General features: G+C 28.5%; 2 protein-coding genes across 5 annotated transcripts in view; one reads left to right on the top strand and one right to left on the bottom strand.

Moving 5' to 3' along the window:
* The window catches only part of LOC127284326 (uncharacterized), a 70,056-nt gene extending 56,124 nt beyond the window's left edge, over positions 1-13,932 (top strand). For all 4 annotated transcript variants that reach the window (XM_051309718.1, XM_051309720.1, XM_051309721.1 and 1 more), the window contains 6 exons: positions 7,724-8,073; positions 8,756-8,975; positions 9,057-9,454; positions 12,197-12,540; positions 12,753-13,116; positions 13,558-13,932. In XM_051309718.1, coding sequence (XP_051165675.1) covers positions 7,724-8,073; positions 8,756-8,975; positions 9,057-9,454; positions 12,197-12,324 — 1,096 coding nt within the window. In that variant the 3' untranslated portion in view covers positions 12,325-12,540; positions 12,753-13,116; positions 13,558-13,932. The remainder of the gene's footprint in view (positions 1-7,723; positions 8,074-8,755; positions 8,976-9,056; positions 9,455-12,196; positions 12,541-12,752; positions 13,117-13,557) is intronic.
* On the bottom strand, positions 11,108-12,190 carry LOC127284330 (uncharacterized). Its single transcript, XM_051309729.1, has 2 exons — positions 11,847-12,190; positions 11,108-11,764 (listed from the first exon to the last, which is right to left on the bottom strand). The coding sequence occupies exons 1-2, from the start codon at positions 12,037-12,039 to the stop codon at positions 11,610-11,612; spliced, it is 348 nt and encodes a 115-aa protein (XP_051165686.1). The 5' UTR covers positions 12,040-12,190; the 3' UTR covers positions 11,108-11,609.
* Positions 13,933-20,437: the final 6,505 nt, after the last annotated feature.

The raw sequence follows: 20,437 nt of genomic DNA, 5'->3' as shown, positions 1-20,437 counted from the left end.
ACCTATTCTTACCATTGTGTTAACTCTATATATATATATATATATATATATATATATATATTTGAAAAAAATTAGAAATCGCTGGCTATTTCACATAAAAGTTTATTTTTTTACAACTAGATGAGCAAAAACATTCTGGTCTCTTGTAAAATAGAATATATGAATTGATCGCTCAATCAATCTCTGAGCGAATTTGATCCAGTTTTCACTAAATATAAATTTGATTTGAACCAAATATTACATCTAATTATAGTGCAGTATGCTAAAAAGAGAAATTAAAATTAGTAATTATTTAGTTGATTTGTGGAAGAATTATGTTAAATTGAATTTTAATAATATAGTAATTAATATATGCATATTAATTAATTCTTATCATTATAATTAATTATAATAGTAATGAATGTGCTAAAACGTGAGCGAAAAACCTGATAAAATTCGCTCAGAGTTTACTTGAGACAATCCGACAGTATCTTATTATTCTAGACTATTTTATTTGTATATTACACATATTCTTTTAAGTTCGAATTCAAATAATATTTACATACGAATTTTTTGTTTAATTAAATATTTGCTGAAGCAAATTTTATTAATTGAATACATTAATATATGATAATTGGACTACAAATGTTTTTTGATCAATATAACAATATACCTATTTTAACTTTACTTGTTAATTTTTAAAAATTATAAAATTTTTTTAAAATAATAATAATAATTATCAACAAAATATGTTGATAAAATTGAAAAAAAGTAATAAGATCTTCTATTTTCATAAAACCGTATTCTATTTTTAAGATCTCAGTTAGGTTAGTTTAGCTCAGGGGTTAGGTATTCGGTTTGCGTTCGTTAGGTTGTGAGTTCGATTCCCTGCGTTTGCGAGATTTTCTTCGATAGGAGTAAATAAATATAATAAATTGTAAAAATAATAATTAAGAATGTGTAACGTAAAGATAAAAAAATGTTGTACGATAATTTATTTTTTTAATGATAAAATGTTGATTTTTTTTAATTTTTAAATATTTGTAGTCAGAATTCATGAAAAGTAAGTCAGGAATCTTCAAAACTATTTTACAGAAAGAAATGTCATTTAACATCACAAATAGTCACAGGGTTTAATGATTTATGGTATGGCCAAAAAAAGGGTCTCCGACCCTCATAAAAAATCTGACTACTATTGACGATTCTTTGACTAAACCTCACTTATTGTGGTGTTCTGTGACTGCAATCGTAACAAAAACAGTCTCAAAACGTCAGAGATCCTGACTAATTTTTTGACGTTTTGTGATTTTATTTTTAGCAGGGTTACAATTTAATTTAACTGTTTCATATAAAATACAAAAAATGTGTTAATTACCCCTTAAGAAAAAGTAATTTATTATAATAAACTTCAAATTATAATAAATATACAAAAACCAAAGCCATCTAAATATTTCTTTTGTTTAAATTTCGTCCATTTAAATGTTAAAAAATAATTAAAACACTTAAAAATTTCAACAATTATCAATAATAATTTCAGGTATATATATATATAAAAAAAGGGGATCGAGATGTTTATATTTCAACTGTCACTTTATTCTCTAGTACATTTTTGTTTATTACAAAGAAACATATATAATTTATAACATATAATCTGTTGCGATGAAATGTGTATTGTTTTGGAAGACATATAAACAAGGCGGAGCTTTAGGCAAATCATTTTGGTCAATCAATTTAAACTTATTGTAGAATGGGTTAACAATATATGCATGGTAGTGTTCATCGAATGTTATTTCTTCAAAGATTTGAATCTTAAACAAAATCTTATTATAAACTCTGACAATTTCGACAATTTTTCCAAATTCCTTTTCAATACTTTCTAAATTACTTACAACAAAATTTCCTATTTTGTAAGAAATGTTACAAATTTTTACTTCTTTATAACATTCATCTGTAGAGTCATTATTCAATTGAGGACCTAAAACAACATCTGTTTTGCAATTGAAATCATGAAGCATTGAGCAAAATTGCAACATTTGTTTCGTTGCAATTGTGATAAGCAGATTTTTTTTGTTGTTTGTTACCTGAGCATTTGCCTTTATCTCTCTATGACGAGACTCAAATCGCATGCCCCAAAAATTAATGCATGGTCCATTTTCTAATAATATACGAGGATAATGGATTAAATTGTGAAATTTGGGTTTTAGTGGACCGAATAGTTTTACATATAATTTATTATGTTCTTTTATCAGCAGTTTCAAATGTTTTGAATCACAAGAAATGAGACGTGGTGAAGAAAGAATATCTATAATTTTCCTCAGGAATTTATACAATTGCCAACATTGATCATTTTTATTAGAAATCAAATCACCAATAATAAGACCAAAGAACCTTACGAAGGTCAGCATTTCAGATGCAGACATTTTCAGATTAGATTTACTGATTAATCTATTATGAGAAATTTCCGAGGGTTTATTTGTACAAGCATTGAATGGAAAACTATTTATCCGAGTGTTCAATGTCTCTAAAGTAAAATATTGTTTAGTGACTATAAATTCATATATTATTGACGTCATAACATAGGTGCATACACCTTCTAGTATGTCATGCATGAAATCAAGGCATAAGTTTTCAGTTAAATGAAAATTACTTACTTCATGAAATACGCAAGGTTCTTTAATACCATTAGTTAATGAATTTTTATTTTTAATACATTCCTCGTAATTTTGTTTATTTCTTAAAAGCGATTCTTGTTCTTCCGTCAATGATTCAGTAACATTTGAAGGTGCTTCACAAACTCGACACCAATTTGTCCCATTAAACGATTCCGTAAAACCAAGAATCCCATTTAGTCCCAAATTATCCCCTATAATCAGAGCCAAATGAAACTTAACATGCCACTGAACACCGTTCACAACAATACGAATACCTTCCGTTTGTAAATAATTAATCTCGTCAATTAGTTTTCTGAAACATTCTTTATTAGTGACCTTTTTTTTGTCTTTCACAAATAAAATAGTTGAAAAAATGATACTAACAAGGCGAGAAGCAATATGACTTGGCAAACATGCTATTTGAGCATATACTATGCCGAATTTATTTTTGCCAGCATGACTCCCTAAAGCGTTACCGACTTCTAAATCGTCATAGAAAATGTTGAAGGGCAAAATTATTGTTCCTGCTTCTTTTTGTGAATATTTTTTTTTCCACAGATTTCCCTGAATTATATTTGTCATAATTGTTGTCTGTTTGCGTAAACTTTCCATATGTTGTAATATTTGACGAAATAATCCCGGAATTTCTAAAAAATATTTAAAACTCTTTCTTAGAGGAACATGCAATGCATGTAGAATCTCAGGAACTAATTTCATCTCGTTGTTAACAAGTTTGAAAGTAAAAGCAGAACCAATGGAAAATAACTCGTAATCAATGAAACCTTTTGGTCTAAGTAGTTCAAATCTTAAATGTTCTGTCTGCACTTTGTCAAAAATATTATCATGTTCCTTAAAACATTTTTCAATTTCATTTTGTATGGAAACAGGAATATCATGATTTTTCAAAGTTTGTAGAACGTCCTTCTTTAAAGATGGCAAGAAAACTACAGAGATAAACTTGCTAATAAAATCAACAACTTCCTGAACTATTTTGCGGGGATAATTGGGATCACCATATAATGACAAAAGAAATATAAGTATATGATCTACCATCGCCTTTATTTCCATTTTTATAAATTTTCAAGCGTTAACAATTTATTTATAAAATTTTTTTAAATACAATTGTAATAAAAAATATATAAACACTAATTTTTAAAACATAAATTTAAGACATAAATATTTAAAAATGTCAGCAGAACTATTATGCTTTGCAATATAAAAGTATATTAAAATCTTCTACTCCAATATCTATAATAAATTGCGATTTTTTTTAAAGAAGATCAACTTCCATTGGAACTTCTATTTCACTTGATGCAGGATTATTTGCATCTTTTATCTTATTTAACTCTACGATCAACTTAAGAACTGCTGCATAAGATTTAAAAGAGTCAATTCTGTAGACAAATTTGGCGATGAAGAACCATAAGTGATCTGTCAAATACGGAAATGTTCGGAGTGCTATCAAGCATTTAAAACATGCTTCAATTGCTTTTATGGGACTAGAAAACAGATAACTCTCTCCATTCAGAACTACAATGGATTGTGATATATTTTCTATTTTTCCACACAATATAGTGTAAGGAAAAATCTCCTGCGAATTGATTTTCAGCCACTCCTCTCGACTTTCTTTGTCTGCTTCCAAATTCGATGGATCCTAATTAAGAAATATTAATTAAATTAAATTTTACAAAATTTAAATTTTTTTCAAAGTTTTAAATTATAAAATCAAGAAATTTTTTAAATGTTTTTCGCAAACAATCAGTTGAATTTGAATTTCAAAAATGATAAACGAAATATTTTATTTATCAGATCTTCTATAATTTAGAACTAGAAATTTATATGATTTCTTACCTCAACGTGGAGAATGAAAGATCTCAAAATTTCCTCCTTTGAAAAAGTTACACTACGTTTACCATCGGTTTTAACACTCTTCGGTACGGTGAAATAAAGAGGATGCAATAATAATGCCAGAAGACTATTATGAGTATCTAAAAAAATCAAATTGTACTTAATTTTAATAAAAATTCACAAATTTATAAAATTTACTGTTTCATTTAAAAAATCATAAAAGCAAATCTTTAAATATTCTTCTACATAACCATAAAAATGTGAAAAATATATCTCGTAGAAAAATTTATTATGTATTTAAATCAGTACCTTCCGTCAATAAATTTTGATATTTTGCATAAAACTGCTTAACCTCCCTTATTTTTGATTTTTTACAGAACTGAATAACGATTTTTGAATCAGCAATCCAAGAACTTGACAGTTTTGTTTTATAATTAACGGGAGCGTTATTTGAAATTTGTTCTTTATTATGAAGTTCCTCCATAACATTCGAAAAGTGTGATTCAAACTATATTAAAGGAAAAATTATATTTACAATTTAAGTGAACTTATTCAAAAACATACAAAATAGAAATATTCAGTAAATAATATAAAACTGTACCAGAATTATTCCAATAGGACTTTTTAAACAGTTAAAACTTTTAAAATATGTTTCTATGAATTTTTTTTTCTTATTTGTGAGTAATAACTTCGATCGCTCAGAAAAAGTTCTTTGCCACTCTTTAAGAACGTCAACTAATTGATACTCTTCCCTGTTTTCGTCCATTAAACAAGACAAATTACATTCTCCACCTGTATAAAAAATTCGAAATAGTTAACTGTACTTTTTTTTAATTAATTAGATCACAAAAATAGAAACAATTAAAACATCTTAAAATTTGAACCTTGGTTGCTCTCATTATTATTTTCCTCCTTTGACTCACTAGCTTTCAACAAACCAGATGAACGTAATCGAATTCTAATAGATTTATAATAATTATATAAACATCCGTGCGCAGTCCTACTGTCTTTACCGTCCGAACAATGGGGAACAAAAAAAATTTCCTTGTCCTCCGTTGGAAAAAGTTGAATTATTAGTTCACTGATTTCCATAAATCTACTTGACGTTATTCTATAAATAAATATTATATGAAGTTGAAAGATTATTAAATAAATACTTATTGAAAAATTACGAAATTTACTTGTAATGAATCGGATCACGTTTTAATTCCTCGATAATAATTAATTCTTTCAATTTACTGTGGTCGAGCTCCTTAGATTTAAAGTATTCAGCTAAAATAACATTTCCAAAAAAGTTGTTCCTATCATTTAAAAAATGATATAACTCATTTTCAACGTATGTGAATGCTACAAAAAAAATATAAAAATTAGAATAAATTTATGTCGGATTTTATTATTTAGCGACATAATAACAAAATAGAATTAAAAATATTTATATTTTTCAAATATTTACTTGTTTCATTGCAACTAATGACATTTTCAACCGAAATTGACAAGTTTGTCGAATTTCTTTCATCAATAAAGTTCTCGGTATTTACTAGAGGAAATAATATTTCTATATTATTCGTTTCAGTGATTTTTTCGGGTAATTCGGAAAACTCAATTTCTGATTCATCCATTTTAAAATTAGATTGTTTTTAAGAAGCTGAATAAAAAAAATTTAAATAAAATATGTTGACATTTTTAGGTTATGTAAAAGATTTGTATTTTTCAAGACATAAACTAACGTGCGTTTCATAACAATATTTAAATTATACTTACTGCAATTAAACAAAACACAAGTCTTTTCTATTTTTTTTAAACACAAGTTTTATTTATCTTTAAATATACGCAGGACACACAATAAAGTATTTATACATTTCTTTGAAATGACGCATGGACGCGGCGCGATGCGAACAAATCTGTAACTTCGTGTTTCCCCCGTACCGGCCCTAAAGTTCGCTGACGTACCAACGTGTAGGGACTTCAGTTCTACCGCTATGGGTAGTCTGAGCTCCCGGAACGGTATGTCAGCCGATCGAAAAAAGGGTCGTTAGCGTTCTTCTATTTGATAGAGCAGGCATACTCCTTGGTACTGCTGTTCACCCGAATTTCTTTCAGTGTGGGGAATTCTTTTGGATATTCGAATACAATTTTGTCATGAAAATTATAAAATTACGAATTAAAAACTTTTGAAAATGGGACAATATAAATTATTTCTTATTTATCCTACTTCGTAACGAACATATTAATAAATAAATTTATTTTAAAGTATAAATAATTTTAAGCAATGTAAAGACAAAAGTTTTAATTAATATATATATAGGCTTTCAAAAACCCGTCGAAGACGGGTTCCACAGCTAGTATATTATATTATTATTATTATATATTATTCTTCAATCCTTTAAAACATAGTTTTATTAAGAATTTGAGATGTTAAAAAGTTGAAATTTTACCATTTCAAATTTCATTTATTTCGAGTCTTGAATTATAAAAATGTTCCTTTAAGTCACATTTTATCATATGTAGAAACATTTGGATAGAAATCGAGGATAGTTATTTATTTTCATCATAAAACGCAAAATAAGTCACATTTTATTAGAAATATGTCGAAAAAGTCTTACAATCGAATATTCCGAGATATTCGATTAAATAAACAATTTTAGTTATTTTAATTTGGTTAAAAATAATTTAACTGAAAATAATAAACGTGAAATTGAAAATTGTCAAATAATGTTTAATAAATTTAATAAGGTTAGTTTAGACGAAATCACTAAACAGAGTTATTATAGTTTATAAAATCTATTGAAGAACAAAGAGAACTATTAATTTTTTTATTTATTATTTATTATTTTATTTATCTATTTATTTATCTATTTTTCCTTTTCAGTTCTCACTTGAGTAATAGATACTATATTGTATATGTATTTATATTTAATAAATAATATTTACTAATATTACTCAGGCAGTAATATAACGTAGGCATTGTCCTTTAACATTGATTAAAATTTAAATCCAGTAATTATTTACATGTGAACATTATAATATTAAAAATATACTTTATAAGGAGAAATGTTCAGATATATTTTATATAAATTTCTGTGAATTTTTTTAAGTAACTAACTCAAATGCATAATATAAATGTGTAAATTAATTTTTTATTCGTCCTAATGATTGTATTAAGTACCACTTGAATTATGACATTTTTATTAAAAGGAAAAATGAAAATTTTAGCATTAGTTTAACGCGTATCTTTTGTCCTTCAGGTATTTTGCTCATGGAGACAGCATTGAAACGCTGTCAAAATTCTTTTATGTCGGGAGATCAACTGCCTATAAAATTATAGAAGAGGTTTCGTTGCACATTTGGCAAGTTCTTTCGCGGAAATATATGAAAATGAAAAAAGTCGAAGATTGGATCCAGGATGCAAAAATGTTTGAGGAGAAATGGGACTTTCCAAATTGTGTTGGTGCCATAGATGGGAAGCACATAAGAATTTTCATGCCCCCTCATGCTGAAAGTTCCTTCTTTAACTACAAAAAATTCCATAGTTTTGTTTTATTGGCGATTTGTGATGCTGAATATCGCTTCAGTTGGATAGCAGTTGGGGATTATGGTGAGAATATCCCTTGTGTAATATTCGAAGTGTTCAAAATATATAAAATGTGTACTGCTTTTAACAAGCTTCTTCCTGACATTGAAAGTATTACTGTAGATATCGTAGGCACACTCCTCACTATTTTGATTTAGATCTCAATTTGATGTGTAAAAATTGGAAGAATGTCAGAAGTGCATTTTTTGAAAAGGAAAAGTCAGAAAATTCAACGCCAATTACGAGTTTTTAAGAAATTTTAAAGGTTTAAAAATTGTACTTTGAATAGAAAAATGGAAATGTTACAAAGAATAAAAGGTTTGTTGAGCTACAGATTGCGAATTGTAGCCAAGTTTATATTTATTTAGAAATAAAATTTGTAACTTTCAAGGTTTAAGAAAAAAATTAAGGCCAATTCAAGGTTTTCAAGGTTTTAAGGTCAATAATTTTAATTTTATAGGTAATTGAAAATAGATCTGCTTTCAAAAAATAAAAATTTTGAAAATTCATAACTCGAAAATTTGTCCACCAAAAAATCTTTAAAAATGTATTTATAATTTTCTTTCTCTGAGAAACTAAAAACAAATGTTTGCCCAAATTTAAAATGGGAACTGAAATCTGAGGTCTAATCGTTTATATATTATTTACATTATTTCTTCAGATACAGTATTTTAGTGTCAATTTTTTAGAGTACTTCGTTTTTCAGGATCTCTATGTGATGCCAGCGTTTTTCAGGCTACATCGTTAGCACGACATTTAAATTCAAGAGCATATAATTTGCCACCTGCAACACATTTGCCAGGAACAGTCGAAAAAATTCCACATTTTTTCATTGGCGACGAAGGATTTGGAATTAAACCCTACATGATGCGTCCTTACCAACGGAATTCTGTGACTCAGCGAAAGCAAGAAATTTTTAATTACCGGTAAGATTATTACAAGTTCGACTTAAATGTTTTAAGCAATGGTTTACTAAATAAACAGGTTTCAAAATATATTTTTTACAGTCTTTCCAGAGCCACAATGACGATTGAGGACACATTTGGCATTATGACTTCGAAATTTCAAGTGCTCCATAAACCATTCTTTTTGAAGCTAAAGACTTCCATCAACATTGTGAAGGCCTTAACCTGTCTTCATAATTTTTTAATCGAAGCAGAAAAGAGCAAACCAACAGAAGATAGGCGTTATTTGAATGAAAAGGTGTTAAATGAATTGCACAAAAACGGTAGATTTACACTAGAAGAAGATGAAGATGAGCCGAATGATGATGATGATGACGACACGGATAGTGACTTTGATGATGATAATGACAACAATGGTGTACAATGTGGCAGGAATGAAGAAGAAGACAGGATGAGAAGGAATGATGCTTATAATTCAAAGAAACCGAATTCTGCATTAGGTAAAAAAGTAAGGGAAAAATTAGCCTGTTACTTTTTAAAACAAACAGAAAGTTTTCAAGAATAAAAAACTTTTATTCTTATTATTATAATGTTACTTACACATTTTTTTGTACAGAAATAATACGTGAAAATGGAGAACAGAAATAACTAAATATTTAAATGATAAGTAATTTTTACTGCCTTATTTACTATATTATTGAAAAAAAGGTTTTAATGTTTCTCGAATAACTTTAAACGCTTCTCTTTTCTTTTCTTCTGGAATCTTTCTAAACATTGCAATTGTCATTTCTTCATACCCATCGAGTTCCATTGTTTCAATTCCATTAGAACACTGACATGTGCTGGCTGTTGCATTATTGTTTGGTTCATCTGCTGTCTGTTTATCATAATATGTTGTTAGCGATTTTCCCATTCCTTGGAATATATCAACAATCTTGTCGAACGATTTATCTTGTGATTCCGCTTTTTGTTTGTATTTTTTGGTATAATCGTCCTCGGGTGGATGTTTCTCTAAAAAGAATATTTTGTTTAGCATAAATATTTTTTTGGAAAAGATGAGTTATTTGAACTAACAGCTAAATAACGTCAAAATGGCCAAATGTTAGGCAGAAATTTTTCAACTTTTGAGAATTTATTTTTTTACATTAGAAAAAATAGTGGGTAAAATAATAATCTATGGCATTCTCTGGTTATTTAATTAATTCAATATGTCAAAGTTTCTTAAAATCTCCTACATTTTTTATTTGAAAATAAAATTAAAATTTAAATGTTTTTAACTATACAATTTTAATTATAAACTTTTCTTTGTAAAAATTTGAATATTATTTAAAAGATTGATTATATGCCTCTTAAATATGAATTATTTATGAATGCAATGTTTTTTATAAAATTCTAATTTTTCACAAACAGTTCAATTTAAATTTGTAAAAATTGATAATTTGTAAAAATTTGATATTTACTTGTTTTTTTCTGTGTTACAAGATCTCGAAAAGCTTGGCTCTCCACAGAAGTGCTGGGTCTAACAGGAAATTTTGACAAATTTGATTCTGTGGATCCATCCTTTTTATTATGTGCCAGTTCCTTTTTACGCTGTTGTTCTTTTTTTTGGCAGATCTATTTTTTGAGTTAGTGTTGTGATACTTCGAATTTGTGGTTTTCTTATATTAATGTCTCTTTGTTGTGTCAACACCACATTTCTTTTTGCCCGAGGCTCATTTGAAGGATCTCTATCAGCAGGATGTTTTCCGATAGAAAATTTTTCGGGAAAATTTTTTTGTGCTCTGTTTCCTGATTCAAAATTTTCTTCTCCAGAATTTTGTACTGGTGCATTTCCATCCGTTACAGGATTCTCTAAATGATTGTCTTGTGTGACAACATCACTCACAAGACCCCCTACTGAATTGTCTAGTGTGACAACCTCACTGACAAGACTGTCTACTGAGTTCTCTTGTGTCACAACCTCACTGACAAGACTCCGTACTGAATTGTCTTCAGTGACAATATCAATTACAAGATCCTCTACTGAATTGCCTTGTGTGACAACCTCACTGACAAGACTGTCTACTGAATTCTCTTGTGTCACAACCTCACTGACAAGACTCCGTACTGAATTGTCTTGTGTGACAACATCACTGACAAGGCCCCTTACTGAATCGTCTTCTGTTCCTGCAGCATTTGCAGTAGCTAAATTTTCGACTATCGCATGATTAGGATTCTGCGGCTGAGGAACAGGAGGCTCATCAACGTCATTTACCTCGCCACTAAAAGAAAAAATTTAAAGTGAATGTGAATTGAAATATAGGTGAAAGTGAAGTAAAAGTGAAGTAACATTGAAGTGAAATTGAAGTGAATATGAAGTGAAAGTAAAGTGAAAGTGACGTGATTATGAATTTGAAGTGAAAGTTAGATGAAAGTGAAAGTTAATTAGAAGTGAATTGAAAATTAAGTGAAGTAGAAGTGAATATGAAGTGAAAGTGATGTGAAAGTGATGTGAAAGTGAAAGTAATGTGAAAGTGGAGTGAAAGTGAGGTGAAAGTGAAGTAAAAAGTGAATTGAAAATGAAGTGAAAGTGAAATGGAAGTTGTGTGGAAGTTGAGTTAAGCAAAAATTAAGTGAAAATTAAATGAAATAAAATAAAATTTAAAACTAATTTCTTTACCTGTTTCCGTGAGCATGAGCAATGTGAGATTCCAAGAATAGGAGATCATCATAGAAATCGAATGTTTTTGTATTTGGATCTTCCAATAATTTTTTATGAGCCTTCACAAATTTGTCTCTATAAAAGGTCCATATTTTCGTCAACTCCGGTACTACAAAAAATAATGAAGATTACACAATTATTTTTAAACGAACCATTTTTTTAATAATAATATCATTAAAATAATAACAAACCTTTTAAATTTGAGTATCCTACAATTGTCATACAATCGAGTACCTCTTTCCAGCCTGTACTTCTCTCCTGTACGTTTAATTTTCTTTGATATAAACACACGCGTGGTTTCACAAACCTAATAATTAATCTGTCTCTCATTGTATCCTTTACCATTTTTGTTTTACCCTTTACAATATTTATTTTACCTGACATTTTACTTGCACATGAAGTAATGTGTAACCAGCACTGATAAAATTATACTACAATTCGAAAGCTTTTGTAAACATGTAAACACAAAAAGTTTTAATATCTAAAAGTGATTGTAGTGATATTCAATGTCCACCAATCAACGTCTATTCTTTTTGTCCAGAACTCTTTTGCTTAATTCACGTCCGTTTTATCACGTTTTATCAATATGAAACGGACGTGACTACAACCAAAACAAACCAATCAACGGAAGTGATAGAAGGAAAAGCGCTGTATTGGATGTGCGTCTGAAAAAACTTTATTCGGTCATTAGAAATACAAATTTAATTATGGAATTTGAAATTGACGAAGAAGTTGACGGAAATTTAATTATTATTCATGGTGTCGAAAACCATCCCTGCCTATATAATAAACATCTGAAAGATTACCGAAATAATTTAAAAAGGAAACGCGCATGGAAGGAAATTGCTGAAACCTATGAGAAAGAAACAGGCGAGAAAGAAAGTGGTAATTATTCATCAATAGTTAATCATTGCTTTAAAATAAAAATTAAATTTTTTAAGTTTCACGATGTTTTTAATCATATGTCAATGTAGCTCAAGTATATACAAGGAATTGAAAGTTAAACATGACCTAAAAGTTAAACCCTGAGATTTTTATTAATTGTATTTATGCCATAATTAAAATTCAATTGTACTTCACATTATTTTCACTTACAGTAGACACAATAAAAGCCAGATGGACTAGTCTACGAACAACTTTTGTCAATGAGTATAATAAATTAAAAGAATATACTCCCAGTGGATCTGCAGCTGCAGAAAATGATGAAGAACCCTGGTTCTATTATTCAGACTGTCTTTTTCTGATTGAGCACATTGGCCATAGGAGGTTAGAAATTCATTTAAAACAATTTATATTACAATGAAATGATATTAAAATGTACTATGAAAATAATAATAAATGATTTTTATTGATATTTCAAAATGGATGAAAATTTTGATTTTTCGGACGACGAACCTGCTGACTCAGATGATGAAAAAAGTTTACAGATATCTGAACACACAGACAGTGACTGTAATGAAGGTAATTTGCAAGAATTATTCATCTAATTGAAGAGTATTCTAAATCTCCTATAAATCTAAACTTTTTTATTTCGCGAAATAAATAAATAAATAATAAATAATAAATAACCACTACAATTAACTGTAATGTTAAGAAGTTGTAATAAATTATATATATTTCAATATCCTTTGTATTTAAAGTATTTTAATGTACTTAAAGTTTGTTGTAAATGGGGAATTTAAAGGATTCTATAATTTTTCTAATACAAAAGTAAAAACTATAAATGTTTTTAAAATTAAAAATTCTTTTATAATATTTTTTAATTTGATAGTGATTAATCGATTTGTAAGGTGCTTAATATGTTAAATATGTGTTTATCTTAATGGAAAAAAATTTAATTTATAAGTTTTTGAAAAATTTCTTCTCAATTGGAGTTAAAATGGAGTTAAAAAACTTTTTCAGATGAAAGCATGAATTTCGAACAAAATCCATCATGTTCGAATTTGACTGACAGCCCCTTCGAATTAGGTGCAGAAATTAAAAGAGACGAGAAAGAAGTTCTCCAAAAAGGCCAAGAAATGAATGATTTAATAACATTTTTATGTAACAAAGAAAACAAAGATAAATTATTTGGCTACGAAAAAATTTTAATTAGCACTTATCGAAAATTATCGGAAGAAGATCAAGCTGAAGTTTTTGACATAGTAATGGACATAATGGAGGCAAAATTAAATGCCAGAAAAACCGATATTTCACTCGATTAGAAAACTAGTTCAAACCTTCAATTCTCAATTGTTTATACTTTTTGAATTAAATAAAAAGATTATTAAAACTTAATATTTGATTTCTATTTTGCATAAACATTTATATTGTTATAAACAAATCAAGAAACATATTTTTTTAATATTAATGTTTATTTCAATGCAATCAAAATAGTTATATCGTTAATAATAATTAAGAATTTTTTCCTATATTTAAGATTACACTTTTCTGGGTCTAGCGGATTCAATAATAAAGATTTGCAGGTTAATTTCTAAAATAGTAAAAATTTTGTAGATTTTAATAACAATTATGTGTAATAACAATTATGTGTAAAGTTCCTATTTTATGAAAATGTGTCCTTTTATAATATAATGTAATAATAAACATTTTATTCTTTATTTTAAAAATCATAGTGTCCGACTGCTGATGCAACACATTTTCGTTTAGAACCATAAGTAGAACAAAGTTTTATTGATGATTAATCATAAATGATAAAACTTATAAAATTTAAATATTATGTCATTTGACTTGTAATAATATCTCTAATTTAATTTTCCAGTCTGAAACAATTAAAATATTTTCTTTTTCACTTCATAAATTCATATTTTGTCTTATTAATGTCCAACATTAGAAAAAGTGTCCGACTACTGAAACATTCTTGATTTTTCACTAAAATGCTAATTTTTTTATTAAATATTGAAGGATTTGAAACGAATTTATACGATTTTTAATCGTGAACTTGTCCCATAATAAAATATGTGCTCGAAAACGCTGTAGCTACTTTTTATTTCAAGAAAAATTGCAAAAAATAAGATAAAATCCTTAAGTGTCCAACTACTAGTGCATTTACCTTATATGAGTTTAAATTTAATAGAATATTTTATACAAAAGCTTTTAATGACGGGATAAAAGAATATTAGATATATACACGTCCGTTCGCAGTTAAGTTCTCAATACACTATTACACATAATATTTTACAAAATAAATAACATATTTGACTATATATGCCTAAAAATTAAATAATAAATAATAATAATGTACAACAAATTAATCAAAAGAAACCTGTATGATATTTTAATAAAATATTTTATCATACAAAATAGATCTCTTAACCAAAGTTGGCACCCCTGCATTCATTGCGAGCGACATGCTATTCTCGGAACGAAAAGTCGGTCCGACGTGGTCGTTCGAGGGAAGTGTGGAATCCCCGTTTATCGCCAATAGTTTCACTTTGACGTCCGTCCGTCCGTCGTACACTCGTATGGTTGCCATGTTAACAGTTTCCATAGCAACCGCTACCATGGCAACCGTTTTCATGACAACCGTTTCCATAGTCGAAAATATAAAAAACTCTCCTGATTTTAATTATATGTTAGTAACTTAATTTTATTACGCTAAAGGTTAACTTGAAATAATGTGTTGCTGTATATAAATATGTTAATAACAAAAAAGTATAAATAATATAGATTAATTTGTTACAAAACTACTAAATACTAGTTGTAGAAACATGAAAATGAAAAATATGCAATTGTTTTAAATTTTACTATAAATTTTATTATTTTTAACAAATTGATGTCTTTACAGGTGGTCGATATATCGACCACTGGGACTGAAAGGGTTAATTAACTAAAAATTGTAAATATTATATATAAGTAGACGAAAAAAATTTTGTCATATATGTTTTCCAAAGGTTTTTTTGTGCTGTTTTAAAAAATTTAAAACTTAAACTTTCAACACATAAAATATGCAAATGTCCTTTTCCGTTGCCTTCAAGATATTAATTAATTAATTAATTAATCAATTAATGTTAATAAAAAATAATATATTTCATAAACGAATAAAGTTATCGTAAATCTGAACTGACAAATTGTAAGTTAAGGTAATTCCCCATCCAACGTGCCCTATATAAAGTATTTTGGATAAGTAGATTGTTAATAAACAATTGCAATGTTCCGAAAGCAGAATATTAAATAAGAATATTAAACAGAATGTTTATTTAGACGAATGAAAAAATTCTTAAAACGTCGAATTTGCAAATGGCCGAATAAGCATCCAACAGAAACGATTCAACCATTTGCAAATTAGGTCAAATGCAAATTCGACGTTTTAAGAATTCTTTCAAATGACAATTCGTTCAAATAAGAATTCGAAATGAAAATTCGGTGAAATGGAAATTCTGTCTTACAAAAATTCGTCTAAATAAATATTCTGTTTAATAGAAATTCGAGTTAATAAAAATTCGGACAAATGCAAATTCGATCAAATAGAAATTCTGTTAATTAAAATTTCGACTAAATAAAAGTTCTGCAATGTAAAAATCAATTAAATTAAAATTCTGCTAAATAATAATTCTAAGAAATGAAACTTCCGCTAAAAGTAAATTCTTCCCATTAAAATTCTACCTAATAAAAATTCATTTAAATGAATATTCTGTTTAATGAACATTCGTAAAGATGAAAATTCTGACACATAAAAATTCGATCAAATGGAAATTCTGTTAAATGAATATTTGGTTAAGTAACAATTCTGTAATGTGAAAAAACGATGAAATAGAAATTCTGTGAAATAATAATTCTGAAAAATGAAACTTCGGATAAAAGTAAATTCTTTATATTAAAATTATGTCTAATAAGAATTCGTCTAAATGGCTATTCTATTTAACAAAAAATCGAGCATATGAAAATTCTGAGAAATGAAAAATCGATCAAATATAAGTTCTGTCAGTTGAATGTTCGGTTATATAAGAATTCTGTAATATAGAAAATCGGATGAATAGAAATGCTGTGAAATAATAATTCGGTCAAATAAAAATACGGTTAAAAGAAAATTCTATCTAATCTATTTAAAATCTATCTAAATAAATTATTCTAACAAATGGAAATTCTAAAAAATTAATTTTAGAACTTATTCATGCGCCCCGTTTAACTGACATTCTATTTATATTGAACCTTTTATTCGGTTAATATTATCTAATTAGTTGACATTCTATAACCAATCAGGCAAGGTTGCAGAAGATTTGACTTATGTGAATTCTCTTGAAATATTAAAAGTTAACCTTCATTTTCTATAATTAAAATTAATAATTACAATCGGTACATTTAATTTTAAAATAATTATTACAAACAAAATATTTATCCTTCCTTCTAAATAAAAAAAATTATGAGAGAAAAAATATTATTCAACACGTTCTTCATGACAGAAAATTTAATAAACATTGACATTGTTGACAACGTTGACATTCTATAACCAATCAGACAAGGTTGCATAAGATTTGACTTATGTGAATTCTCTTGTAATATTAAAAGTTAACCTTCATTTTCTATAATTAAAATTAATCATTACAATCGGTACATTTAATTTTAAAATAATTATTATAAACAAAATATTTATCCTTCCTTCTAAATAAAATAAATTATGAGAGAAAAAATATTATTCAACACGTTCTTCATGACAGAAAATTTAATAAACATTTTTGTACATAAAAAATTTATCAAACTTCAAAATTTTCATTAATTATTTATACTACAAAGTAACATTTTTTTTATTCTGAGAAATAATCCTTGAAGATTCTTTGAAAAATAAGTTTTTAGAAAATTCGACCGTATATATTGCTTTCATTCATTTACTGACTGAAAACGTTGCTTGACAAAGATAACTGACGCACACACCACTTTTATTTCTGTGTGTCTGTAAATCTGTACGCGGGCAGATCGTGTCTGTTTTACGCTCTTGCGAGACGAAGATGACAAATAAGAATTCGACTAATGGAATAGACGCCACGGCGACAATCGACCAATGGGATAGGCGTTACTATTGGGATCTGACATGGGGGCGGGGCCTAATGCAATATGGCGTAAATTGGGTAACACTTTTAGTGAATTTACATGGGAATAACATGGGATGCAGAAAATGTTCATTTCTATGGACAATATTTGCGCATGGGCAGGTACAAATCCTGCTCAACGAAAAATTTATTGAAGGTGAACGCGTTTTGCAAGCCGGGCACATTAGAAAGTGTGGTGTAAATCGTGTAATTTTGGTTTTGGTTTCGGAAATTTATGGAAAATTACGCTTAAATTTTTCGCTACAGTACTGCCACAGCCTCTCACAGAACACTTAATTCTGCAGGAAGATTTCTCACGCGGTAAAAATGTAGCTTCATTCATAATGATAAAATAATTAACAATGACAGCGGAACTACAATTGCAAGTGACACAAACAGTTATCCAAAACTAGTTACATTTTTCAACACCAGATGGCATGTGTACGAATGTCAGATCCCAATAGATCGAGAGTTTATCGTTTAGAGATTTCTTATATAGGATAGCGGAGTGGTTTCCAATGTATTTTTGTGTGCTGAACCCGATTCTGGGTTCCAAAATTGCGAATCACATCAGGATTTTGAATAAAGTGGAGACAAAGTCTCCAAAAACAGTGTTTTTGAGGGTTTTCATTATTTTTTTATTCCTTAACCAGACGTGCTAGACACTTCTATATATGCTTAAATTAAAGCTTAGATCGTACACTTTAAGACTCATTTACGCAGGATTAAAAGAAAGTTGAAATTTTGAAAAAATGAGGGTAAATACCCCAAAAATCTTTTTAGGTGACTTGAACCTAATTTTTTTTTAAATTTCAAATTTTTTTTTCCTTGCGCATATGAGTCTTAAAATGTAAGATATAAGCTTTAATTTAAGCCTATATAGAATTCTCTATCACGTCAGGTTAAGGAGAAAAATAATACTGAAAACCCTCAAAAACACGGGTTTTGGAGACATTACCCCCACTTTACTCAAAATCCTGACGTGATACGCAATTTTGTAACCCGAGATCATGTTTAGGACACAAAAATAAATTGGAAACCACTCTGATATCTCAAAAAATACCTTGTAGACTTGTTGTGTTGGTGAGACAGACAAACAGAGAGCGCTTATCGAAGACTGGATTCAGTGCAATGATTGTCACCTTTGGCTTCATGAAAATTGCACTGAATTTAATAATAAATGTTCAAAATGTGGTCAGAAGAAGAAAAGAAGACATTAATCACTTTAAATTAAGAATTCTGATAAAGCGAAAAGCCAAAGAATGATTTTAAAGTATTGGCCATCTCCCCCGTACATTCCGGGAGAGATGGCCAAACGTGTTTTTTAAAAAATATTAATTTTAAGATTGTTTTCATTTAAAAAATTTATTATTTGTAAGTTAAATGTTCAATGCTTAATTAGCAATAAAAGTTTATACATAAATCACTTTCTTCTTATTTTTAAAGGCCTTTAAAAAAAACTATGGCCAACTGCCCCGGACTTACCCTATAGTAAAGGCGATTATAAGTAAATGTGTAACATGTTTTCGAGCTGAACCAAAAGCTTTGCCATACATTATGGGCAATCTTCCACAAAACAGAGTCGTTTAAGCACGACCTTTTTTAAACACGGGTCTTGATTATTGTGGTCCATTCTACATAAAGGAGAAAAAGTTCAGAAATCGTGGTAAAATAAATGTCTATGCGTGTATTTTTGTATGTTTTGCCACTAAAGCAGTTCACATAGAAATGATTAGCGATTTGACGACTGACGCGTTTTTGGAGGGTCTACGTAGATTTTTTGCTAGACGGGGAACTTCTTTAAATTTATACTCGGATAATGCCACAAATTTTGTTGGGGCAAATAATGAGTTAAAACGCATAGCAGCGTTGATAAAATCACAAAAATGCAATGACAAGGTTATTGAATATTTAAATGTGAAAGGTGTTCAATGGCATTTTTCACCCCCAAGTTCACCGCATTTGGGTGGATTATGGGAGGCAGCGGTAAAGTCTTTCAAAGGTCATTTTTACAAAACGGTAGATGACAAATTATTCACTTACGAAGAATTGGTGACGTATTCTTATGAATATTCTTGAATTCCCGACCTATCACTCCTTTATCCGAAGACCCAAACGATTTACGTGCATTAACCCCTACACACTTCCTTATTGGAGACACATTCACAAGCTTGTCCGAAACGAATCTTACTGATTTACCTGTCAATCGGCTATCCAATTGGGAACACATTCAATATGTTAAACAACATTTCTGGAGAAGATGGACCGAGTAATATTTACGAGAACTCAATGTGAGAACTAAATGTCAGTTTCAAAAATCGAAAGACATTAAAATCGGCACAATGGTACTTCTTAGAGACGACAATGCACCTTCATTACATTGGCCATTAGGGCGAATCGTTGAGGTGTTTCCAGGAGATGACGGCATTATGAGAGTGGTATCAGTGAAATCTCATTCTGGAGTTTATAAGCGAGCAGTGACACGTGTTGTCCCTTTGCCTATTTAAATCTTACAATATGAACATTAAATAGAGACTTTAAGAATCAGTGCAATCAAAATACACTATTAATTAATCTTTGATATGTTGAACTCCGTGCGTTGAAGGCGGGCGGTATGTTCGGAGAGTAATGTTTATTATGTCTGTTATTTAATAAATACAAATTTTTATTATTCGTTTATAACTTAAACGTGCTTTTTAACAAAGATTAGGATTAACTATATGAAATCATAAATTTAACGAATTTGTAATAATCTT

The sequence above is a fragment of the Leptopilina boulardi genome, unplaced genomic scaffold (assembly GCF_019393585.1).
Source record: "Leptopilina boulardi isolate dan_hultmark-lab unplaced genomic scaffold, ZJU_Lbou_2.1 LbouV2_324, whole genome shotgun sequence".
NCBI classification, from domain to species: domain Eukaryota; kingdom Metazoa; phylum Arthropoda; class Insecta; order Hymenoptera; family Figitidae; genus Leptopilina; species Leptopilina boulardi.
The sequence above is the reverse complement of the archived record's forward strand: the minus strand, read 5'-3'. Positions and strand labels throughout refer to the sequence as shown.